Genomic DNA, 25729 nt, shown 5'->3' with positions numbered 1-25729 from the left:
AAGTTAAACAGTGGGCCGATAACTGAATTTGTGACATGGATAGATTGTACAGCAGCCATTCCAAACCTGTCCCCTTTATTTCTCTGCTTCTTGGGGTGAGTGGTGATACTTATATACCTAAAACCTCCCACACAAGCATCCAGAGGCTCAGGGGAACACCAGGAGTACAAGAAACAAAACAAAAACATGTTAACACACAAAGGAGGCAAACTCCCTTCCAAAGGCCGAAACACAACTGCATACGTGTGCATGGCCTGCCTGATTCATCCATGTCTGTTGCTATAAAAAATATGTTGGAAGTAGGTCTTGCTTGATAAGTTTCCATTGCCCAGGCTCCTGGCTGTATCTGCTAGGAGGACAATGAGTTTGGGGCAAGGGGAGAAGAAGAAGAAGAAGAAGAAGAAGAAGAAGAAGAGGAGGAGGAGGAGGAGTTTGGATTTGATATCCCTCTTTATCACTACCCTAAGGCGTCTCAAAGCGGCTAACAATCTCCTTTCTCTTCCTCCCCCACAACAAACACTCTGTGAGGTGAGTGAGGCTGGGAGACTTCAGAGAAGTGTGACTAGCCCAAGGTCACCCAGCAGCTGCATGTGGAGGAGCGGAGATGCGAACCCGGTTCCCCAGATTATGAGTCCACCACTCTTAACCACTACACCACACTGGCTCAGAAGGAAGGAAAAAGATTAACAAGATGAGGGGAAGCAGACCCAGCAGATTAGAAGTTGATGGTGAAAAATTATGAAAGCAAAAACTGGGTTAGAAGAAAGTGAACAAACTATGAGCAAGAAGACTACGCAGCTGAGAGCAAGAAGCAGGAGAGAGAAGGGAAAGCAGGAAGGCTGGTGAAAAAAATCAAGACATGACTTGAAAGTGAGGTGGAAGGTGAAGAAGCAAATCAGTGAACACAGGATAGGAACAGATGTGGAGAGAGGGGAATTTCATGGTAACTGACACAACAAGAGTATGGGACAGGGAAGGGATGCAAAATGGAGGCACAGCAAGAATGGCAGAGTGGGAGGCCTAGAAAGGTGGAGTTGTCTGCAGCACTAAACCCAATCATTAACCTACATAACGTTTTGTTGCAGGCCCCCCACTTGCCCATCACAGATTCCTAAGGAAGACTGCTGAATTCAGCTAGAAATCTAGCTTGCATCGGAAAACACCAGCTGATCTGATCTGAGCTGACCCACTGGAGCCACAGAATACCAAGCTGGCTTGTTTTCACTAATCATAGTTAAGATTAACCACAGTTGACGGTTTCGGCTGATATGCTAAACTGTGGTAAAACTAAAGCAGAAGCAGAAACTTCTGATCTCTCCTTGTGACTGCACTGAAGAAGAGTAAAGGGAAAGCATGCGAGCTTAGCAGGGCAGACTTCTTCTAGCACATTAAGGACTATGTTGTCTCTGAAATACAGAATGACACAACCTTCAGTACATGTTTCCTGGATCTAACAACAATTTGCATCCAGGAAACCATGTCCCATTGGTCTTCTCCACTCCAGCAGGTGTCTGTAATGGACACTATATGGTCTCCTCTAAGACCCAGTACTCCTGCTCACCAACCTTGGCCTGGAATCTTTTAGCCTTAGCTATAGCTCTCTCAGGCTATTGATGGTCCATGATGGTTATGCATTCCCTGGACTCGTCTTCTCCCCTTCCATCTTCCCTCAGGGCAACACACATCATCTTAAGCAGGAAGTGGGGGAGGCACTGCTCTCTATAGTTCTCTCGAGCTTCTGCTAATCCCCTGAGGAACTAATGGTTCATTGTTTGCTAATATTCTGTATCAAGGGATTGTGATCTCTTTATGCTCATCATATATCTCTTCAAAAGAAGCCAGCTCTATAAATACCTAAGAGAGAAGCCTGTAATTCTCCTTCCCTTCTTAAATCTTCAGCAGCCTTTTAGAAGTGTTAAAAATGATTTACTTGAACTCAGGATATAGTTCAAAAGATAGCAAATGAGTATTTATTGATATAGTTATGTGTCAGCTCCTTAACTGTTCAGTGGTTATTAGTATATTGCTTTAAAAAGCCAGAGTTTCCATAAATTTGTTTACATACAAACACAAATGTGCAGAAACAAACATCCGTCTCTCACAGAAATGGCTGAAAAATCTTATGGAGCGAATTTGCAGCTAATTCTTTGCCCATTACCTAACAGACAAACATGTGTGGCAAATGCCAAGGAATTTTGCAACTCCAGATCCTCAGCTCATTTAATAACAACTATAAAAAAAAAATACCTTGGCAATCTTTATTCAAATGAGCCTTACCAAAGTCAGGATAGCATATGTAGCAAGATAAGTGTGTGCATAAGTTTTTTGGATCCAAACTCAGATTCTTTGCAACTGAGGCAGAGCATTTACAATACATAAAAATCTTACTGACTGGCCTTAGTATCTAGCCAGCAGCCATCTGTTTTCTGCAAGAACTGGGGCTGAACTACGTGTTCATGGGATTGGATTGTCTGCCATTCTGTCTTTAAATGAAATGCAGCCACAAGAGGCTACCAATCTGATTAGAGCAATGGAAAAGTGCATTTTTCATTCTCCCCCACCTCACCCCAATTTCCCCAATCAGCTGCCCCTAAAGGGTATTGTACTTTTTACCTCACTTGGCAAACCACATTTTAAGAGTATAATTTAGATTGTGAAAATGGCACAATGTAGAGAAAGGGTAAAAAATATATCCCATTATCCAACTGCTCTAATCAAATTGGAATGTACTAAATAAAAGCAGGTCACAGATTTCCCATATACCAAACAGTTTGACCCTAAATCAGTGGAACACGTATTTTTCCTACAAGAATGGAAGTGAAGCCATTAACTTGCGAAAGAGCTACCGGACAATGCGCGTAGTCCCAGGTCCAGAGCATTTGCCTATTTCGCTATCATCCTATTCACTCAGTCCTCCTTTCACGATGCCCAAAGCAAAGGGTGACGCTGTGCTTGTTGCCCTGCCTCCTCTGCTTCTGCCCCTGTCATGCGGCCCAGCAGCCCTCTACACATTAGAGGAAATGGTCTGAAAAGGGGGGCCTACTCTATGTCTGGAGGCTCCCCGCACAATTCAGAAACCACACAGGGAGAGCAGGCTGCTGGCTTCAGACCTCAACCCACAGAAATCTGTGTTTGATTTACGGGGCTGCTGGAAATGTGACAGAGAGGGCGGGGCCAGCAGCTGCATCCCACGGAGGGCATGAGATGGTGACCACGTGATGGAAAAATGACTGAACAGGGCTTATGGCTATTCCTGGAGGGAAGCCACACGCCATATGCACCAGCACAACAGACGTCTGTGTGCCCAACAGAGATTCCTCTCCTGTCCTCTTCAGTCCCTGCACCCAACCTCCAAATTGGCTCCGGAGGGTTGGGGATGCTCAAAAGCAGATTTTAAAAGTGCACAGAGGGAGGCGAGAGACCAGAGGCCCTGCTGCACCAGTGAGATTACACCACTGTAGCTATTAAGTCTTTCAAGTGTGACTATGTACCTATTGGGACACGGGTGGCACTGCGGGTTAAACCACAGAGCCTAGGACTTGCCGATCAGAAGGTCGGCGGTTCAAATCCCCGCGATGGGGTGGGCTCCCGTTGCTCGGTCCCTGCTCCTGTCAACCTAGCAGTTCGAAAGCATGTCAAAGTCCAAGTAGATAAACAGGTACTGCTCTGGCGGGAAGGTAAACGGCGTTTCCGTGCGCTGCTCTGGTCCACCAGAAGCGGCTATTGGGCCATACCTCTGACATGACTTGGCAATCCATGTGGGAAAAAGGTGCTATGCGCAGAACAGACCCTCAGATATTTCGCCGTGTAAAAAGGCCCAAGCACACAGCCAAAAATGGGAATGGAAGTTAAGCCCACACTAAGAACTCATCCCATCACAAGGCACCATTAACGAGATTGAAGCATCACCATTGAAGCTGCTCCAAATTCCATTTTTGATGAGATGAAGGAAACGTTTCCTACCTTTGGGAACAGCCTGGGTGTGTTTCGCTCCTTTGTCTAGCTTGAAATCCAGATACAGCGTCGGAGTGCGGGTATACACCTTAGACTGAATAGCAACAAGGAAAATTTACATTTCAGGAGGAGGAAAATGGGCTGGGAGCATAAAACACATCAAAACAAAGAGGGAGTTCACCAGCAGTGCATTTCAATGGAGGATAAGGCTATCAGTTGTAACTGGTCATGATGACAAAAAACTACCTCTAGAACAGTAGCATTCCTATACATGTCTCCTCAGGAATAACTGTCTACCACTGAGTTAATTTAATGGAAGGGCCTGTAGATTGTGCATATTTATATATATTTTAGGCTGCACTCTTCAAACAATTATAATCTGCGTCAGCACAACTGTTCAAAAGAATATTTGAGAGGCTCTTTTTATGCTAGCCACAAACCCTAAAGAAATTGCATGGAGTCAGAACAACAAACATGGTAACGAAGTAAAAACAAAAAAGATGGATATTTACATTCAAGAACTGGAAAGAAGGCAGGGGGGGTGGGGGGAGTGAAAGGCTAATTCAACTCTGAATAAGGAGACCTCCTGCTGGCCTCAGTTCTGAAATTAAAAATTCCCACTCCCACTCCGAATCCAAGGAGGTGGCATAGAAAAGTGTAATGTATGAGCAAGATTCACAGCCTCCCATTCAAATAGACACCATATTCAGACTGTTGCCTTCAAAAAAAAATTGTCTCCAGGGGAGACAAAAATTACATGAGCAAGGCCTCCAAATGCTCATGTGTTATTTTCCCCACATGGCTGCATGGTTGCAGCAACAAGATATTTGAATCCCGAAATGCATAGTCCTTGCATATGTGGTGGGCAGATCTGAAATAGTGCAGGCTGCCTGTGACTTTCAAAGTTGTGTAGAAGAGAGAATTTCAGCTTGCCATTGCAAGCTAAGCTTACTGAAATTCTCTCTTCTAAACTACTATGAAAAGAACAGGAGGCCTCTCTTCTTTAGTAATAAATAAGAATAATTTGTTATTTATACCCTGCCCATCTGGCTGGGTTTCCCCAACCACTCTGGGCAGCTCCCAACAGAATATTAAAAACACGATAAAAGATCAAACATTAAAAACTTCCCTAAACAGGGCTGCCTTCAGGTGTCTTTTAAAGGTCAGATACAGTAGTTGTTTATTTCCTTAATATCGGATGGGAGGGCATTCCACAAGGCGGGCACCACTACTGAGAAGGCTCTCTGCCTGGTTCCCTGTAACCTCACATCTCACAGTGAGGGAACCGCCAGAAGGCCCTCAACACTGGACCTCAGAGTCCAGGCTGAACGATGGGGGTGGAGACGCTCCTTCAGGTATACTGGGCCAAGGCCATTTAGGGCTTTAAAGGTCAGCACCAACACTTTGAATTGTGCTCAGAAACGTACTGGAAGACAGTGTAGGTCTTTCAGCATCAGTGGCTACCTTGCCTGCATTTAACCTAGAACTGGGATTGGGAAACTGTGGCCCTCCAGATGTGGCTGAACTTCAACTCCCATCAGACTCAGCCAACAAGGGGCAACCATCAGGGCTGATGGAGTCCAACTACATTGGGATGGCCACAGATTTTCCATCACTGACCTAGAAGCTGAGAAGCCAAGTACTGTGAAGTCTCAAGGAAATGCTGAAGAATCGTAAAGAGGAGAAAGATACTTTATATGGATAAGTAGCACTGAATAAACCATTTTTAGGATGGGTGGGCACAGTTCTGCACCATACACGTTTGTACTTCAGCAGACTTTATCGTACCATCTTATTACTCCTATTGGAACAGGTTCAGGTATGAACATTTCTCTCGGTCCATATGACAAACATGGCATTTTCTCCTGACTGTTCTCTTTCTGATAAAGATCTGCAGGATTTAGAGAGCACTTCGTTTAGTTCTCCTGCAGATACGTTTTAAAAGATTTGCTTTGCTGTCAAGCTCGTGGCTTAATGAAGAGAGACTTCTAAACAGAGAAGGGGGAAATGAAGGAATACTCAGTGCTCTGAAAAAAAGCAAAAGCCATCCTACGGATTATTAGGAAAGAGACTGAAAAATAGAATTGCCAGCATTTTGAATGTGGCCTAAAGTTCAGGTCACTATCTCAAAAAGGACATTGAAGACCTGGAAAACTAGAACTGGAAGAGTGCAAACAACTTAATTGGGGAATATACGAAAGGAAGTACTTTTTCACCCAAATTATAGAATTGGCTGCCATAAAATGCAATGATAGTCAATAGTTTGCCTAACCCAATTTTAAACTTGTCAAACTCATGAAAGATAAATAAACTAATGGCTACTAACCCCAACGTAACTGCAGAACCAATAAGCAATACAATTAATTTTAACATTTAAAAATATTATGTGGAAATACTATACTTTTGTGTGTGCAAGTCAGTCCTATGGGGCATGTCTGGAGAAAATGAATTTCCTCTAAACAAATTTAATAGGCAAAGTGAGCACAAAGCTATTTCATTCTCTGTCTTTGCCAGTGTTTTAGTAACCTAATCCTCCAAACCCACACAGACTCCATGGGGCTCAACAGGGATATTAGGGATTAATTTAGCAAAGAGAGTAACCTCTCACCCCTGGAGGTGTCCCTTTTGGGTAAGACCTGCACTGCAATCACGGACTAATGCAAGAGGTCTTCAGACATTGTGGTCAGCATTTTTTAAATGAGACACGAGAACGGGAGATATAGTCCAACACGATGTAAACAAAATCTAGAAATCTCTCTGCTCTACTAGAATCATCTTTACTTCTAATAATTTCCATGTAATTCATACCATTATGGTGTGCCTGATACTAACAGCCATTTCTTATACGACAAGAATGTAAGATCAGCCCTGCTAGGGCAGACTTAAGGTCTTTCTAGCCAGTTCTCCCAGTGGTCAACCTGTTGCTTACAGGAAGCCCACAATGAAATGAGAGCAAAAGACCTCTCCTGCTTGTTGTCCTCAGCAATTGGATTTCAAAGACATTCCACCTCCAGTTCTGGAGCTAATACAGCTATCTTGGCTAGTAGCCACCAATAGCCTTATTCCGCATGAATCTGTCTACAATCCTTTTAATGTTGTCCAAGCTGGCTGCCATCATTACATCTTGTGGCAGCATAGTTTAGGTATGTGCTGTGTGAAGTCCTTCCTCTTATCTATACCGAATCTCCCAACTAACAACTTTATTGGATGCCCCAATTCTGGGCTTACGAGAGAGGAAGAACATCCTCTCGCAATCCTCTTTGCTACATTTTCCCAATGAATATCCTACATTGCCATCACTCAGATGCCAGGGATTTTGATTATAAGAATTAGTAAAAGCCCTTTATAACTCCGTGCGCAGACATGCCCTAAAGGCATCAGATGAAATGTAATGAAACACAAACTGCATTCTCCAACGGTGCTTGCTTCCAATTATTTTACAAGATCCCCCAAGACCTTTCCTGCTTGTTGAACCTGCCCTGTGAACCTATACTAAACAACAGTTCATACAACCCAAATCCATGTTGCCTTCTTGTTAGAAAAGGGAATGGCTATTCTTAAAATAAGGAACAGGAAAACCAGTTCCCCTCAAACATGAAATTTCAAACAGCGGTGTCTTGTACCGGAGTCAATGTACAAATTGCAATCTTGGGTCAGGAAATGAATCAGAAGTGGAAATGCATCACGTTGAATTTTTTAAAGGGTGCCTTCCGGAAGGCAAAAAGAGGCATTAAATCAAAAATGCCTTTTAAAACAGCACTGCAAAGTACTTATGGAAAGATTTGAAGCCACATGTTGAAAGAATTTATGACTACTTTGGTATGCAAACCCCACTTTGGCTCATCTTGCGTACATTTTTTTCAGGTTATTCGTGGTAATAAGGCACCAGCATTAAAATGGTTCAACAAAGCATCTTCAACACGCAGAAAGAGAATTTACGACCGATCTGAAGGTGGTGGGTTTTTCTGTCTGTTATACCTGCACTAGAAAGGGCAGCAACTTCCCCTTGGTATGGTCACGATTTCATTAGGCCATACAGCTTACATGTGGCATTAATTTGTCTTCATAATGAATAGCACGTTTGCTAATAAAAACAATGGGAGGAATGCTAGAAGGTGATAAAATTAAAGACATGCAATTGGAAAAGCTTCAGAAAAGTATGCAATGTGAAGTCATCCCTTGAGTTTGCAAACAACATTTACTGTAACTGCAGGCATTATCTTCATTTTTAAATGCGGGATATATGCATATGGTTAGAACTTGTTGCATAGCAGTAGCTGGGCAATGAGCCATGCTTACTAATATTACTCAGTCTGTATTCACAGACTTATAGAAGGGACCTCCAAGGCGCATCTAGTCCAGCCCCCCTACAATGCAAAAATTACAGCTAAAGAATTCCACACAAGTCTAAGTAGGTATTATAATGAAAACGAGTAACTTAAAATATGACCCTGTGATGATTGTCAACATATTTGCTGCTATATTCAGTGTTGACATTTATGCAAAGGGTTTTGTGCCGGTGGCAATGCGGTGATGAAGCTTCTGACGTTAATTGGCTGAACTGATGAGACAATGTGAAACGTCTTCCATTGGTGAAGCACTAGAAACTGGAGTAATGAGCAGCAGCTGCCTCTCTTTCACAATGGAAGCAGCTTCTAAAATCACTGTTAAAGGTGGAAAGCGAAGTAGAGATTCTTTCATTCCTCCGTCAGAGCTAATGTGTAAAGATAGACCATGATGCCTACCTTATGCCCCCAGTTTATCTGCCATCAGAGTATAGTATTTCTGCCATGCCAAATCCTATCTGTCAACGCTGTGTTGGCAGAGTTTTGGGTATATCCTATCCCAAGCACTTACATCATGTCTGCACAACTGGCTAACTCACCAAGCCAAACACAGCCCATCATTTATAATTGTGGCTCAGCAATGGCTTGATGAGCCTTTTTTAGCTTATCTGTTTGAGACTATAAAAGACGACTAATAACAACAAACCCCACATGGCTCATGGACTGTGTTCAGTCTGATGGATCCCAAAATTGAGCACAATGAATTAGTTGTTGTGGCAACAATGCTTTCAGTATGGGCTCATTAAACGCATGGAAAATGCTACAAATAGTATTTAACATGCACAAAGTGGATTAAGTATTTCCTTTATGGGTGTTATTTACCCCAGGAACTTTCAAATACTGATCTAATACAGTGGCACCTCTGGTTACAAACTTAATTCGTTCTGGAGGTCTGTTCTTAACCTGAAACTGTTCTTAACCTGAGGTTAAGGTAATGAGGCCTCCCGCTGCCACCATGCTGCTGGTGCGCAATTTCTGTTCTCATCCTGAAGCAAAGTTCTTAACCCAAGGTTAGCGGAGTCTGTAACCCGAAGTGTTTGTAACCTGAGGTACCACTGTATAGTAAAATGAAGTTTGCTAGAGCGATTGTTTTTTCTAAAGTCCAACTTTAAACATACTTTTTTCTATAGCGTAGAATATTAGTTTCCAGGCAACTCAGGATTAACTGAGCCACAGTCAAGTTCTCACCCAGGGGCTCTCTATTTTAATTGGCTCCTCACCCAGTTCATGCAGCTACAGTAGCCGTTCCCAGAATTCATTGCTGCTGGACATGCCCATGAGCATCTAAAGCCAAGTGCTGACATCTTAGGTGAGCATGCTGAGTCTGCAGAAATTTTCATCCAAGTAGGCATCTGCCACCCCTCTGCGTCTGAAACTTTGTACCAAACTTCTGATCAACTGACTCCACCCAGCATCATCCAGCTGTCAAACTGCCAATGGTAGGTTGCAAATAGGATGCAGATTGTTTTAGTGCTTTAGGTTTGCAAATAGCCAAAGCTTTCATTTCCTCATGAAACTTTTTCGAGTTCTTCCACCTGGAAGACTTTCAGCAATTGTTTAAGGAATGAAAAATGCAGTGCAGGTAATAAATGTAAAAACAGAGTAATGTGTCTCTCTGGTATAGCGTGTCTACATAAATTATTTTAATGCACCACAGAATGTGTGTATTTTCTTCATCTTGCCAAGTAATATCAGACTGATAAATTGGCTATGCTCTTTCTAGACGTACCAGACTAGGCTTTTGAAAATTGTGGTCCAGGAGGAATCTGGCCCGACGGGTGCATTTTACACAGCTTCGGCCACAGAAATAGAGCATCACCTAAGAAGCTGTGCTGTTAACTGTTGGGGACAACCTTGGCCAACCTCTTCAGATATGAGGCTGAATTATTAGGAAATAAAAATTATACAGACTCTAGAGTGGGGGGCTGGTTAAAAAAGGATGCCTTGTGGGAGGAGAAACCAGATTATACATTATTATTTTATTTGTACTCTGCCCATCTGACTGGGTTGCCATATACAAACACATAATAAAACATTAAAAAACTTTCCTAGACAGGTCTGCCTTCAGGTGTCTTCTAAAGGTTGTATAGTTACAACCTTGGCTTCTGAAGAGATGGCGTTCCGCAGAGTAGACCCTCTGCCTGCTTCCCTGTAACCTCACTTCTCACAGTGGGGGAACTGCCAGTTCCATGACGAAAGGTTTTAAGGATACAGGAAAACATAGGTCTACTGGGCCAGACCATTCACTCTAGGTTGGTGGTTCTCCAGGGTTTCAAGACAGGGGAAGTTAGCAACCCTAACCTGAAGTGCCGGTCATTGAGCAAAGCAGATGGCCCTTCCCCACATTGAATCTCCCACTCTAGCCTTGCTTTGACATTGTTCTTCCTAGAATTCTCACCAAATGCCACAACTGAAATGAGAAATAAGGCTGAGCGGCCTCTAAGCTAACAGTGGGCTATGGAGGAATGCCTGGGCAAGACAACCCATCTGCTACTCTGCTTCTGCACAGGCAAGGGCTCAGTTAATAAAACAAAGAAGTGGAATGTAGAGGCAGAGCCCAGGGGTCAGGGGTCAGCTCCGAAAGTGTGGGGTGGGCTTAAGTGTTCTGTGTGGGGCCAGCTGGAACTGGCTTAGCAAGCTGTGCGGCTTGTTTTCCCTCTGTAACCTTTCCTGATTGGAAGTGGCTGTTGGTTCACTGCAAGAACAAAGGCGTCCGGCTTCCTTTGCGAGCCACATTCCAGTATATCACCAAGGCATGCCTCGACAGTATATAGGATGAGACTCGCTCACTTATTTTATGTGCTTCTAGATGGGCCACAGCAAGGCAGCTTGTTAAAAAGAAGGGAAAAAAAACCCCAATAAAATGCTTGCTTGAAATACCAAGATTACGACCCTTGAGACTCAACCTCCTCTAACAAGGCCCCGACTCCTTTTCTCCCTTGCTGTAAGAACAAACCACGGCTTGACTATACAGGCACTGCTTCCTGAAAGTGAGATGCTATTAATAATAATTCATACATCTCACAGCATCTCACTGACAGTAAAAACACTTTCCAGAAAGGTAAGCAAAAGGGATGATATCCCATACAATTACATCCTCTTAAAACTAAAGGCTCAGTCATTCAGATCCATACAAATGGCAGATGTAGCACGACTGGCCTGCTTGTTTTCCACTTGTCTGACCCTGAGGGGTTACATAATTAACTAGCTGAAACATGTAACTTCAGTGAATTGGAATTTTAAGCATATGACAGGTTGAGGGGAAACATGCAGCCAGAAAACATTTGCTAAAGACACTGACGGTGCCTGTAGTCTCCACCCCCATCGTTTTGCCCAGACACTGTGGTCCAGCTCCGAGGGCCTTCTAGTGGTTCCCTCACTGCGAGAAGTGAGGTAACAGGGAACCAGGCAGTGGGCCTTCTCAGTAGTGGTGCCTGCCCTGTGGAACACCCTCCCATCAGATGTCAAGGAAATAAACAACTACCTGACTTTTAGAAGACATCTAAGACAGCCCTGTTTAGGGAAGTTTTAAATGTTTGATGTTTTATTGTGTTTTTAATATTCTGTTGGGAGCCGCCCAGAGTGGCTGGGAAAACCCAGCCAGGTGGGCAGGGTATAAATAATAAATTTATTATTATTATTATTATTATTATTATTATTATTATTATTATTATTATTATTATCTAGCATGTCTTGGATAGCCACCCCCAACCTGGTGCTCTCCTGAGGTCATTGGACTCCAACTCCCATCACCCCAAGCCATACTGGCTAGGACTGATGGGCCTTGTAGTCGAAAATGTCATTTGGTTGGGGAAGGTTGAACAGTACACATCTTTTTGTGGCAGTAGGGCTCCATTGAAGGAGCACCGTGTGGTAACTGCCTTCAAATCGCAATGTGGCTTTCTTTCCAGCCAGCGGCTCTGTTCAGGAGGAGGAGGAGGGAGAGCACAGCTTCCTCCATCACTGAGCTGGCTGCAGGCCTTTCATGCAAACAAATCTAAGCGCATAGGTCACAGAGTTTCTTTGCAAGCAGATCCTTTTGTATATAAGGGCTCTTTCCATTCCACTTTTTCCTTGCCAACAGATTAGCTTTCCAAGGAAATACAGTAGTGTGGACTCCTTCCCCAATAGCATGTGGACTACGTAAACACAAGGAGTACACAGTAACTTGCCCCGTAATCTTACTGCGCCTTATCAGAGAAGGAAAAGTCACTCACAAACACCCTCATTTTGCCCTGCCGTGGCTTTACCTCCCCCTCCCCCCTCCTGAAGGTATAGTTAAGACAAGGGACTCACTTTTTAAAAGGCTGCAGATTGTGCTAAGCCATAAGATAACTATCAGAACTGTTCACAGTTTTTTTAAAAAAGAGGCCTCTTTTCACTAGTTTGTCAGCAAATGTGTTTACCTTTACACCCAGTGCCTCTCCTGAAATGACGGACACACTCACGCCGTTCTGTGAAGGCTTGGGGACTTCTTCCTTTTTGAGTTCTTGGTATTGGGGTTCAATCATTTTCTCAGAGCTTCTCAGGTTGACCCAAAGCTGCAGGCCGTGGGCTGGTTCCTCAGTGCAAGGCATCTCTGCATGGAGAATGCCACGGCCGGCTGTCATCCACTATATGCCAAAAGGTAAAGGAGCAGGTAAGAGAATTGAAACATTTTGCTTTGCAGAAACTGAAGTGAAGCATAAACTCAGTTCCTAGTCCCGTCCCCCCAAATTGCACACACGATCCAGTGTTGTGCTCAAAGCTGGCAACCCCACCTTGCATTATTTAGCCAAAGCACAACAAGATGCAAAAATACAGGTCTAATAATTTGTTATGCTATTAGCTAAAAATAATCCATGAGTTTTAAACACTTAGGAAACAAAAAGTTTCATGGCGGATTGTGGTATGATGGGAATTGACCCAGAATGTAAATATCCTAGGGCTTCAATAATCCTACGCTTACCTGGGAGTAAGGCCCCATTGAACTTCATGGGGCGTATGTCTAAATCAAGGTTTCCCAAGCTTGGGTCTCTAGCTCTTTTTTGGACTACAATTCCCGTCATCCCTAGCTAGCAGGACTAGTGGTGAGGGATGGTGGGAATTGTAGTCCAAAAACAGCAGGAGTCAAGTTTGGGAAACCCTGGTCTAAATAGACATGTAGGGTTGCATTAAAGGTCTTTAGAATGTTGTATTAGAATGAATTGGATTTGGAAGCTTTAACATCATCTGTAACAGGAACAGGCTAACCTGCGACCCCCCCCCCAGATGTTGCTGAACTCCAACCCTAACCAGACTTCTCCAGTGACCAAGGATGATGGGGGGGGCGGTTTGTCACAGGTTAACTACCCCTGTCTACAGTATCGGTCTTCACTCTTTTCAGATCTAGGTCCCATCTTCAATCCCAAACCGAAGCCACTTTAATTCTTTTTCTGTTTAGGATGACCAAATGCAGGGGAAGGCAGAGCTCCTATCTGGAGAAGTTTTCTGTATAAACTTCTTTAGGCCGGGTAGGAAAAACCGCATCTCACAAAACTCCCTCTTCTGCAAACAATTCAAGGCAGGGGAGCTCTCCTCTCCTCCCGGATACCTAAATAGCTCCCCAACCTCATCTCTTTCAAACAAACTTAACAGAGTGGTGGTACCACCACTGTAACCCACCTCAAATTGGGATGCAGGGAATCCTGAAGTCCAATGGTTTGCCCCAGGAGGGAGGATCCTGTGACACTCCAGATGTTGTTGTACCACAAACTCCCATCGTCCCTGACCCACTGGCCATGGGGGGCTGCTGGCAATCTGGGTCCCAACAAAATCTTGACGGGTGGAGAGGTCACAGGCTCCTCATTACAGAAATCAGTGTACAGTGGTACCTCGGGTTAAGTACTTAATTCATTCCGGAGGTCCATTCTTAACCTGAAGCACCACTTTAGCTAATGGGGCCTCCTGCTGCAGCTGCGCTGTCGGCGCGCGATTTCTGTTCTCATCCTGAAGCAAAGATCTTAACCCAAGGTAATATTTCTGGGTTAGCAGAGTCTGTAACCTGAAGCGTATGTAACCTGAAGCGTATGTAACCTGAGGTACCACTGTACTAGGAAGACGACAGAGCGGGGGGAAATACATTGCAAAACTTCTAGTCTTCAAAACCAATTTCAAAGTGAAAGGGCAAGACAGGGCAACCTCTGTTCTCATCACTTTAGCTTACCTGCAAATCTCCTGGATTCAGTCTACCTGCGTGGCCACAGAAGTCTTCATGGGCCATGGAGCCGCCTGCCAGTAAGTATGTTACCTGAGAAAGAGAAGATTTAGAGCATCAGGGAAGCCCAAGCTCACAGCAGGTTTTATAGCCTCATCTGACAATCATGAAGGCATTTGTTCCAACGGAGTTTGTAGTCTGAAGCCCAGTGAACTGTAATCTAAATGACATTGTTTCTTTCCAAACATGGAACAAAGCCTTATGAGACTTACAATAACATTTCCAGTAAAAATACAGCTTAAAATAAGCAAGCAAAAACAACAACAACAAACCCACAGAGCAAATAAATATTGGGTATAATTCAGCCAGTTAACATTTTATAATCTTATTGATTTAAACAGGAGAGTTAGACAGACTGTTAATGTTTTCCCACTGAAATCAATGGCACTACACTGTACTGTATTGATCCCCATGGTATCTCGTGGTACCCCAAAGACAGAGACATTCTGTTTTTCATTTAAACTAGACATGGTAGAATGATATCCTGCATACTTATTGTACAAACTAAAAGCAACACTGGAAGAGGGGGAGGCATAGATGAGGGCAACTGAAAGCCAATAAAATGAATGTAATTTAAGGGACAAATCATATTGCTAGTGAAAGAATGAACTGGGAAAATAGGTGTGATTTTCCCATAAATATTTACTTGGACTGTATTCCTACACAGTCACATTGGTGAAATCCCAATAAATTCCTGGGTGGTTTTTGTGTTGTTGTTTTTTACTTTTGTGTACCTGTAAAGGTATTACCCACTGGATTTGATAATGCATCATTCGCTTAAAAAGCCGGTGATCTTTAAAGAGATTTTCCCTGCAAGTCTCGTGTTCACTAAGAAATCATTTTGCCCTACACAAACTCATCCTTGCCTCTACTGCTGCTGAGCAGTGCCGCCTGCTGGCGGGATGTAAGAAATGTTCCACAATCTGTTACAGCAAAAGCATTAAGAAGAGTCTGGCATGACCTTAAAGATGAGCAAGTCTTTTTGTAGCATAGCCTTTTTCAGACTCCGGATCACACAGTCAGGCCATAGTAGAACTGCTAAGTCTTTAAGGTACTGTAAGAGGGTTGGTGGGTTTTTTTGGTAATTTTAGAATTTTTACAGATATTTGAAAGATTTGTACACTGCTATTCAGGGAAACCTCACTAAGCACTGTACATAATAACGTTCGCAACAGGAAGCATCCATTAAAACTGTGGAATAAGACAGCAAAGACACGGGCTGTGTACACACCATGTATTTAAAGCACAAGAATCCTGGCAAATGTTTGCGAAGGGTTCTGGGAATAGTAGTTCTGTGAAGGGTAAACTACAGTTCCCATGAGTCTTACGGGGGAGCCATGTGCTTGAAATGTAGGACGTTAAATGTATTTTACTGATTTTCCACTGTAATTAAAAAGAAAGAAAGACCGTAAACAGGAATACAGTCTGCCATAATTGCATGTGCATTTGTGGGAGAGGCCACTCAACAGAAATGGCATAAAAGGATGCAGCGTTTCTATGAAATTGCTTGCCAGACGAAGCTTTCATGTGTTTAGCTAGCCTTTCCACTAATGTGACCTTTTGTCTCCATAGGGAGATAATCAGACTTTTCCGGTTTGGGGCTATGAGTTGCCGTGCCACTAATAAAAGAAAGAGAATTACTTCATTGTAAAGATGATATCTCTGTTCGTTCATAGCAAGGTGCTTCTTGAATAGCCCGGGCTTTCTGAGAGGGCAATGTAGGCCACTTCAACTGGAATATAGGAATGAGAGACAGTGGGCAGCCTCTGTAGGCTCTTCTGTTTTCTCTCTCCCCTCCCCGCAGGGGAAGAGATCTCACAGAACCAGCCAAACAAACAACTCTTTAATGAGTCTCATGTGAGACCTGTCATGGGTTGAGGCCCAAGTCAGCTGGCCTCAGGGACATAGCAAGCTGCCTTCTACAGAACCAGATCGCTGGTCAGCTAGCTTAGTATTGTCTACACTGAGTGACAACAACCCTCCAGCGTTTCAGACAGGGATTCTCTCTCCCAGGCTTACCTGAAGATGTCATTGGGGACTGAACCTGCTACCTTCAGCATGCAAACCACGGGCTCTATCCCTTGAGCTGTGGCCCATTCCCAAACTATGTACTATAGCAATGGTAAAAACCGGCAGACATAGGCTTGCACGCCTTAACAACTTACAGTCTCAAAACCTCGGTGAGGGTGATCAGGAAATCCAGCCGGTTTTCCTCCTTTGAACTCGTCAAGCAGCAGAAACGGATCCAGATTTTTCAACTGAAAATTAAAACAGCAAGAATTTTACAAAGTGTTTTTTTTTTAAGTGACCATGTACAACTGAACTTGTGTGGTCCTGTTCTCCAAGTCACACCCACTTGATGAGGATGAAAGTGCTTTTTAGGAAAGCTTTTAGGAAAGCTGTCAAGGCTTTTGGGGCAAGCCTCTCACCCCGACTTAGTGCCAACTCTTGTTCTGACATGCCCCCGTGTTTAATCCATGCTAGTATTTTATTGTTATTGGTGTCATTTTAGTGATAATTTATTTTACTCAGATCACAAGCTGCTCTGTAAAAAATGGGTGATAAATCTGTTGGGTGAGTTCAATGCTAAATCCTATGCAGCTGTGGAACACAAAGATGTTGGACACAGTGGGTTTACATTGTCATAAAATGCATAATAATAATGATGATGATAATGATAGGCAGAGTTTGTGGCATGGCACAAGGGTCTTAGGTTGCAATCATAACCCTACCTGAATTCAACAAGATTTATTTCTAAGTTAACATGAAAGTTTATACAAAAAAATTCCTTCCAGTAGCACCTTAAAGACCAACTAAGTCAGTTCTTGGTATGAGCTTTCGTGTGCATGCACACTTCTTCAGATACACTGAAACAGAAGTTTCCAGACCCTTCTATATAGTGAGAAGGTGGGGAGGGGTATTGCTCAGAAGGGTGGTGGGAATGGGTGATTGGCATTTAGCTGTGATGAGCCTGTTGACGACTCTTAACGACTGCAATAGGTCTTACAGGAAAAAGCAAGGGGTGAAAAGGTGAAAAATGGCTTTGTCATGTATAATGAGATAAGAATCCAAGGTCTTTGTTCAGACCAGGTCTCTCCATGGTTTTAAGTTTGGTGATAAGTTGCAATTCAGCAGCTTCTCTTTCCAGTCTATTTCTGAAATTCCTTTGTAGTAAAACAGCCAACAGTGTCCTTCAGCTCTCTATATTGGACAAACAGGCCAGACCTTACACCAAAGAATAAACGGACATAAATCGGACATCAGGAATCACAAGACAGAGAAACCAGTAGGAGAACACTTCAATCTCCCAGGACATTCTATACAAGATCTCAAAGTAGCTGTCCTTCAGCTCTCTATATTGGACAAACAGGCCAGACCTTACGCCAAAGAATAAACGGACATAAATCGGACATCAGGAATCACAAGACAGAGAAACCAGTAGGAGAACACTTCAATCTCCCAGGACATTCTATACAAGATCTCAAAGTAGCTGTTTTACTACAAAGGAATTTCAGAAATAGACTGGAAAGAGAAGCTGCTGAATTGCAACTTATCACCAAACTTAAAACCATGGAGAGACCTGGTCTGAACAAAGACCTTGGATTCTTATCTCATTATACATGACAAAGCCATTTTTCACCTTTTCACCCCTTGCTTTTTCCTGTAAGACCTATTGCAGTCGTTAAGAGTCGTCAACAGGCTCATCACAGCTATCTGCCAATCACCCATTCCCACCACCCTTCTGAGTACCGTATTTTTCGCTCTATAACACGCACCTGACCATAACACGCACATCGTTTTTAGAGGAAGAAAACAAGGGAAAAAACATTCTGAATGAAACAGTGGATGTATCATTTTTGTGCTTCATGCTGTGGCCACAGACATGTGATCTGATGGTGAATTTGGGGTGACCCAATGCAAAAATCCTGAGAATCCCTGTGGATCCATGCTTTGTAACCACGTTTTTGCACCATTGCAGCCCCAGGCAACAGTGGGTGCGTGATTTTTGGGGGGCAGGCTGTAGCCATGGACATGCTATGTGCTCTGATGGTGAATTTGGGCTGACCCAATGCAAAGATCCTGAGGATCCATGTGGATCCATGTTTTGTAACCACGTTTTTGCACCATTGCAGCCCCAGGCAACAGTGGGTGCGTGATTTTGGGGGGGCAGGCTGTAGCCATGGACATGCTATGTGCTCTGATGGTGAATTTGGGGTGACTGAATGCAAAGATCCTGAGGATCCATGTAGATCCATGCTTTTTAACCATGTTTTTGCACCATTGCAGCCCCAGGCAACAGTGGGTGTGTGGTTTTGGGGGGGCAGGCTGTAGCCATGGACATGCTATGTGATCTGATGGTGAATTTGGGCTGACCCAATGCAAAGATCCTGAGGATCCATGTAGATCCATGCTTTTTAACCACATTTTTGCACCATTGCAGCCCCAGGCAACAGTGGGTGCATGATTTTTGGGGGGCAGGCTGTAGCCATGGACATGCTATGTGATCTGATGGTGAATTTGGGCTGACCCAATGCAAAGATCCTTAGGATCCATGTGGATCCATGCTTTATAACCACATTTTTGCACCATTGCAGCCCCAGGCAACAGTGGGTGCGTGATTTTGGGGGGGCAGGCTGTAGCCATGGACATGCTATGTGCTCTGATGGTGAATTTGGGGTGACTGAATGCAAAGATCCTGAGGATCCATGTAGATCCATGCTTTTTAACCATGTTTTTGCACCATTGCAGCCCCAGGCAACAGTGGGTGTGTGGTTTTGGGGGGGCAGGCTGTAGCCATGGACATGCTATGTGATCTGATGGTGAATTTGGGCTGACCCAATGCAAAGATCCTGAGGATCCATGTAGATCCATGCTTTTTAACCACATTTTTGCACCATTGCAGCCCCAGGCAACAGTGGGTGCATGATTTTTGGGGGGCAGGCTGTAGCCATGGACATGCTATGTGATCTGATGGTGAATTTGGGCTGACCCAATGCAAAGATCCTTAGGATCCATGTGGATCCATGCTTTTTAACCACATTTTTGCACCATTGCAGCCCCAGGCAACAGTGGGTGCGTGATTTTGGGGGGGCAGGCTGTAGCCATGGACATGCTATGTGATCTGATGGTGAATTTGGGCTGACCCAATGCAAAGATCCTGAGGATCCATGTGGATCCATGCTTTTTAACCACATTTTAAGTGGGGAGGGAAGGAAAAACACAGAAGGGACAAGGAGCAGGAGAGGGGTGTGCAGAGAAGCAGCTGGCTAAGAATGCAGGAGAGGGGTAGGGAGGAAAGGAAGGCAAAAGTTTTCCCTCACCTACCCACCCAAGCCAGCCAGCTCGCTCGCTCTCTCTCTCCCTCCTGCATGTTTTCAGCTTTCCCCTCTGCTTGCCTGGAGGGGAGGGGCTTTCCCTGCTCTTTGTTCCGTTTGAGCAAACACAGCAAGGAAACAGAGGTGGGTGGGCAGTAAGACCCTGAGGCAGAATGCCGGAAAGCAGCCGCTTCCTCTTTTCAAGTTTCCCTTCTAGGAGACGCGCGATTTGATTTTTGTCTGCTTTTTTTTGCCTCCCCTCACACCAATTGGCTCCAGGGACCACACATTCGCTCAATAACACGCACAGACATTTCCCCTTCCTTTTTAGGAGAAAAAATCTGCGTGTTATAGAAGGAAAAATACAGTAATACCCCTCCCCACCTTCTCACTATATAGAAGGGTCTGGAAACTTCTGTTTCAGTGTATCTGAAGAAGTGTGCGTGCACACGAAAGCTCATACCAAGAACTAACTTAGTTGGTCTTTAAGGTGCTACTGGAAGGAATTTTTTTGTTTTGACTATGGCAGACCAACACGGCTACCTATCTGTAAATGAAAGTTTATGTCAGTATACTATGCTTGCTCAAATCACTCCTGCCCCAATTAAGTGACATTAAGTTACTGAAGTCAATGGAGAATGCCAAATGATTGCACCCACAGCCACGGAAGCTCACTGGGTTTATCTGGGGCCAGTTAGTCACTCTCAACCTAGCCTACCTCGCAGGGTTGTTCTGTTCAGAATTCAATTCGAGTTAACTGGTAAAGAATTTGGGAACTACCGACATAATTGCCAGAAGGGGAGAGTACCAATGCTGTTAAAGGTAAAGCTAAAGGACCCCTGACAGTTAAGTCCAGTCACAGACTACTCTGGGGTTGCGGTGCTCATCTCGCTTTACAGGCCAAGGGAGCCAGCGTTGTCCGCAGACAGTTTTTCCATGTCATGTGGTCAGCATGACTAAGCCGCTTCTGGCGCAAAACACCACCAAAACCAGAGCAGCACATGGAAACGCCATTTACCGTACCTTCCTGCCGGAGCAGTACCTATTTATCTACTTGCACTTTGGGCGTGCTTTCAAACTACTAGGTTGGCAGAAGCTGGGACCAAGCAATGGGAGCTCACCCCGTCATGGGGATTCGAACCGCCAACCTTCTGATCGGCAAGCCCTAGGCTCTGTGGTTTAACCCACAGCGCCATTGCACCTTATGTCTTTCAAGTTATCAGTGGACCCTGGAGATGACAGTATAGAGAAAAGAATCTGCTTTACACAGGGAGGCTAATCCTTTTTTTGGGCTTGAAGTGCCACACACTTGCATGAGCATGCAGATCACCTGAGGCAGAGGCTATGGCTCTCCTCTGCTCATTATTGATACGATGACAAGGAGGGTGTGGTCTTCGTATGAACCAGGTTGCTAAGTGGAGAGGTTTAAATCTCCTTTTTTAAAAAATACACTTTTTTGCTGCCACTGTGAAACCTGGTAGGATTTGAGGGAGGTGGGGATAAAAATAAGCTGGGGGGCTTCATCAGGTCCCTGACTTAGCCACCCCTGTGTTACGCTCCCCATCAAACACCCTAACATACATACACCAATAGCAAGGTACTTAAAGAACCCAAGGTACAAATTTGTGCCTACAAGTTTACTATTATCTATTGGACTTGTATCCCACCTTTCTTCTACAAGGAGCTCAAGGTGGCATATACATGGTTCATCTGCCCCTCCTTATTCAATCCCCACAACAACCTTGTGAGGTAGGTTAGGCTGAGAGGCTGTGATTGGCCCAAGGTCACCCCGATGAGCTTCATGGCCAAATGAGCATTTGAACCCTCTAAGGCTGTGGTTCCCAACATGGGGCACACGACCCACAGTGAGGAAATCTGATTTTTAAAGGGGGCAATTCAAGAATGAGTTATTAACAGTTAATGGCCTTTTAGGCTTCCTCCACATTTTTGAATAATAAGAATTATATGTCACAGGGAGGGCGCATCAGGATTTTAGAGATGCTTAGGTGGGGCATGGCCAAAAAAAGGTTGCGTACCACTGCTCTAAGGTAAGATTTTAAATATATATATAGTGTGTGTGTGTGTGTGTGTAAGTAAAAGAGGAAGGGAAAGGGATAGGCAATGAGGGAAGGGGGTGACACAAAATATCAGGTACCCTTAAAGTAAAGGTAAAGGTACCCCTGCCCGTACGGGCCAGTCTTGACAGACTCTGGGGTTGTGCGCCCATCTCACTCAAGAGGCCAGGGGCCAGCGCTGTCCGGAGACACTTCCGGGTCACGTGGCCAGCGTGACATCGCTGCTCTGGCCAAAGCCAGAGCCAGAGCCAGAGCCGCACACGGAACGCCGTTTACCTTCCCGCTGGTAAGCGGTCCCTATTTATCTACTTGCACCCGGAGGTGCTTTCGAACTGCTAGGTTGGCAGGCGCTGGGACCGAGCAGCGGGAGCGCACCCCGCCGCAGGGATTCGAACCGCCGACCTTTCGATCGGCAAGCCCTAGGCGCTGAGGCTTTAACCCACAGCGCCACCAGGTACCCTTAGCCACCCCTTAACACCACATAGGTGTGACAATTTTGGATGACCAGGAGCTGGCTAGGTTGACGGGAGTTTTAGTCCAAAATGACTGGTGGGCACCAAGTTGGCCAAGGCTGCATTAGGGCATCATGTGAAACAGAAACAACCGGCGCCTCCTTACCTCAGGCCTCCCAATGCTTCTGCGAACCCGAGCGCCAACTCCTTCCGCCTGTTCCCTGCTCAGCACCGTTTTGACAACTTTCCTTGCAGCCATCCTTGAGGAAACAGCACCAAGTCCGAAAAAGAAACCTCACACCACCTGCCCAAAAGAAGACGTGCATCTAAATAGCGTCCAGCCACAGTCTCTCTCTCTGGGCCGGAAGGCGTCAGAGTTAGGCAAAGGGGCGACACGCTCCCTTTAGCAATGGATTTTCTTTTCAACTAGTCAGTGGTTTTAAGCTGGCAATCCTATGCACTTTACCTAAAGAGCTAGCCCTACGGAACTCACCGGGACTTACCCCTGAGGACATGCATAGGATCGCACAATTGCTTTGCTCCCCTTTGCAAATATGCCCATCAGAAGTTTGCTTTGCTTTCTTAATTCCCTCCCTTCCACAAATAAAGTGAGCTTTATCATGGTCCCGCAGCTGTTCCCTTTCTTCTCCACTATCGGCTCCCTACCTTCTCCCCGATCTGAGATGGACAAACCCGGCAGAAAACGCTGCTTGCTGAAGTGCTGGGGAAAACAGCAAGCTCGGTATGACTCAACAAATCACTAGACTTTCTTTTTTACAAAAACATAACGCGTAAAGAAAACAAACAGGAGGGCCGGACAGAGCAAATACAATAGCGCTAAGGGCGTGGGCGAGTTGCATAAAGCTGCGAGTCGAAGCAGACTCACAGAGCAGGTTTACTCAAGCGCAAACCCCGCTGTGTTCCAACGGGGCTTACTCCCGGGTAAGCGGTGCATCGGATCCCGGCTGCTGCGATGGGACTAAGTGACATTTACTCCCGAGGAACGAGAGAGGCGTTTGGGATTCCGCTCCAAAGGCGGCGCTCGAGTCCACCTGCCACCGCGATCATTATAAAGCGCAAATATTATTATGCAAAGGAAGGATCGCCGTTTCCAAATGATAGGAACGCCCGGACAAAGTGCTCCCGCCCATTTCTAAAATTGGCTGTGCCCTGCCCCTTTTTGTCCAAACGAGCAGGGCAGCCACCCTATCGGCTTTTAAGAGGCGGGACCTCCGAGAGCCCTTTTGTAAACAAGGGAAGGCGAGGAGGCGTGTTTGTGATTCCCTCCGTTGCCCGGGAGGCATTTCCGGTCTGGAAATTAATTCCCCCCTCCTCCCAGCACACAGCTGGGTTGCATAAAGGAGACATGCACCAGAAGAAGGGATCTGGCAGGATCAGATCCAGTCGCACGCAGCACAAACGCAGTCCCAAGGCATAGGTGTAGGGTGGGCAGCAGCAGCAGCGCAGTGGTCACGCATTTGTTTTGCGTGCAGACGGTCCCAGGTGCGACCCCTGGCTTTTCCAGCAAGGGCTGGGGAAAGTTTAGGTGACGAGCCTTTGAAGTGGCGGCTTCCCGGATTTTCCTGGCCCCGGACATAGAGGCACACGTTCGCATGTACACTTTGCCCTCTGGGAATTGGAGCTCTCTTTGGGATGCAGGACCCCAAAGCAAAATGGTGGGCTGCAAAGCCATTAGTAAAAGTACTGGTAGATAGAATGTTGACAGGCGAAGCTTTTGCTGCAATTGTGTTTTCCAACTAGGTGAGGCTAACCCTGTTTCATGGCTACCTTCCACACAGTTGTTAAAGACGCAAGAGTCCTGCACTCCCAACGGTGTAAACCGTGTAGATGTCTCAGATTTAAGAGTAGAAACAACATAGTTGGGGAATATTTTTAGAATATATACATGTATGTATGTATAGATGAACATCCGTAACTGTAAATGAATTACATTCACGGGTAAATCAGGTGATAAGAAACAAATAAAAACCCAATGCTAGGAAAGGAAGTATCTTCCCTGCCCTCGGTGGTTTGGTTGCTGTGTTCCATTCCTGATAAAAAGGTAAAAGGTAAAGGTACCCCTGCCCGTACGGGCCAGTCTTGACAGACTCTGGGGTTGTGCGCCCATCTCACTTAAGAGGCCAGGGGCCAGCGCTGTCCGGAGACACTTCCGGGTCACGTGGCCAGCGTGACATCGCTGCTCTGGCGAGCCAGAGCCACACACGGAAACGCTGTTTACCTTCCCGCTGGTAAGCGGTCCCTATTTATCTACTTGCACCCGGAGGTGCTTTCGAACTGCTAGGTTGGCAGGTGCTGGGACCGAGCAGCGGGAGCGCACCCCGCCGCAGGGATTCGAACCGCCGACCTTTTGATCGGCAAGCCCTAGGCGCTGAGGCTTTAACCCACAGCGCCACCTGCGTCCCTGTGCCTGATATTTTGCACCAAAAATATCCATTCCTGATATTTTGCACCAAAAGGCAGACAAACCAGTTTTATTATCTCAATAAACAACAGTCAATTGTTGTTGGGTCAGTCAATAACCCAGCCTAATCTACCTTGCTGCCATTAACCATAGTTTTTATTATTATTTAAGCTTTCCAGATTTATACAGTACATTTCACTAATTTTACAATCATTTTAACATTTCAAAACTTGACTTCCTTCCCCCTTTTTCTGTGTTTCCTTAAAATTTATTTTTAATATCTCCTGCATGTCCAAATTAACTTAATTTGGCTCATTTATTCATCTACTTTAAATACGTACTGTTATGAAACTGCAGGTTAGTACAATAATCCTGATAATGTTCTTATCCGTTTACAATTTTTTCCATAAATATTCAACAAACCATTTCCATTCTTTTATAATAAAAAAGTTTGTTATCTGGATTTCTTATTCTTCCGGTAACTGCCATTGACCATAGTGGTGCATCTTTGTACTACAGTGGTACCTCGGGTTAAGTACTTAATTCGTTCTGGAGGTCCATACTTAACCTGAAACTGTTCTTAACCTGAAGCACCACTTTAGCCTATGGGGCTTCCTGCTGCCGCCACGCCACCAGAGCATGATTTCTGTTCTCATCCTGAAGCAAAGTTCTTAACCTGAAGTACTATTTCTGGGTTAGCGGAGTCTGTAACCTGAAGCGTATGTAACCTGAAGCGTATGTAACCCGAGGTACCACTGTATCAAGGATCAGGCCAGGGTGGGGGACAATGGGCAGCCAGGTAGGCCTACACTTGACATGAGCCTTGCAGGGCGGGACAGGGTTTCCTGCATTTTTTGTTTGAGTTTATAACTTTATTCTAACAAGACTGCTGCCCTAGGCCTCAGATAAACTATGCATGGGCCTGTCAAG

The 25729-nt window shown here is 44.9% G+C and overlaps 1 protein-coding gene and 1 long non-coding RNA gene across 4 annotated transcripts in view; both read right to left on the bottom strand.

Moving 5' to 3' along the window:
- Positions 1-23517, bottom strand: part of PIR (pirin) — a 31237-nt gene extending 7720 nt beyond the window's left edge. Inside the window, exons 1-6 of one of the 2 annotated variants that reach the window (XM_079973040.1) lie at positions 23044-23517; positions 22544-22681; positions 16701-16793; positions 14485-14568; positions 12707-12913; positions 3964-4048 (exon numbers count right to left, since the gene is read on the bottom strand). In XM_079973040.1, coding sequence (XP_079829166.1) covers positions 3964-4048; positions 12707-12913; positions 14485-14568; positions 16701-16793; positions 22544-22636 — 562 coding nt within the window. In that variant the 5' untranslated portion in view covers positions 22637-22681; positions 23044-23517. The remainder of the gene's footprint in view (positions 1-3963; positions 4049-12706; positions 12914-14484; positions 14569-16700; positions 16794-22543; positions 22682-23043) is intronic. The other variant, XM_079973041.1, reaches the window with a different exon arrangement.
- LOC307215362 lies at positions 17931-19320 on the bottom strand. Of its 2 annotated transcripts, none has more exons than XR_013838485.1 (3): positions 19184-19320; positions 18876-19015; positions 17931-18553 (listed from the first exon to the last, which is right to left on the bottom strand). It is a non-coding gene; the product is annotated as an uncharacterized lncRNA (long non-coding RNA). The 2 variants fall into 2 exon arrangements; XR_013838486.1 differs by lacking the exon at positions 18876-19015 and adding an exon at positions 18722-18861 and having other exon boundaries at positions 18535-18553; positions 19030-19320.
- Positions 23518-25729: the final 2212 nt, after the last annotated feature.

The sequence above is a fragment of the Podarcis cretensis genome, assembly GCF_951804945.1.
Source record: "Podarcis cretensis genome assembly, chromosome: 4".
NCBI classification, from domain to species: domain Eukaryota; kingdom Metazoa; phylum Chordata; class Lepidosauria; order Squamata; family Lacertidae; genus Podarcis; species Podarcis cretensis.
Note: the sequence above shows the minus strand (reverse complement) of the source record. Positions and strands in the feature narration are given on the sequence as shown.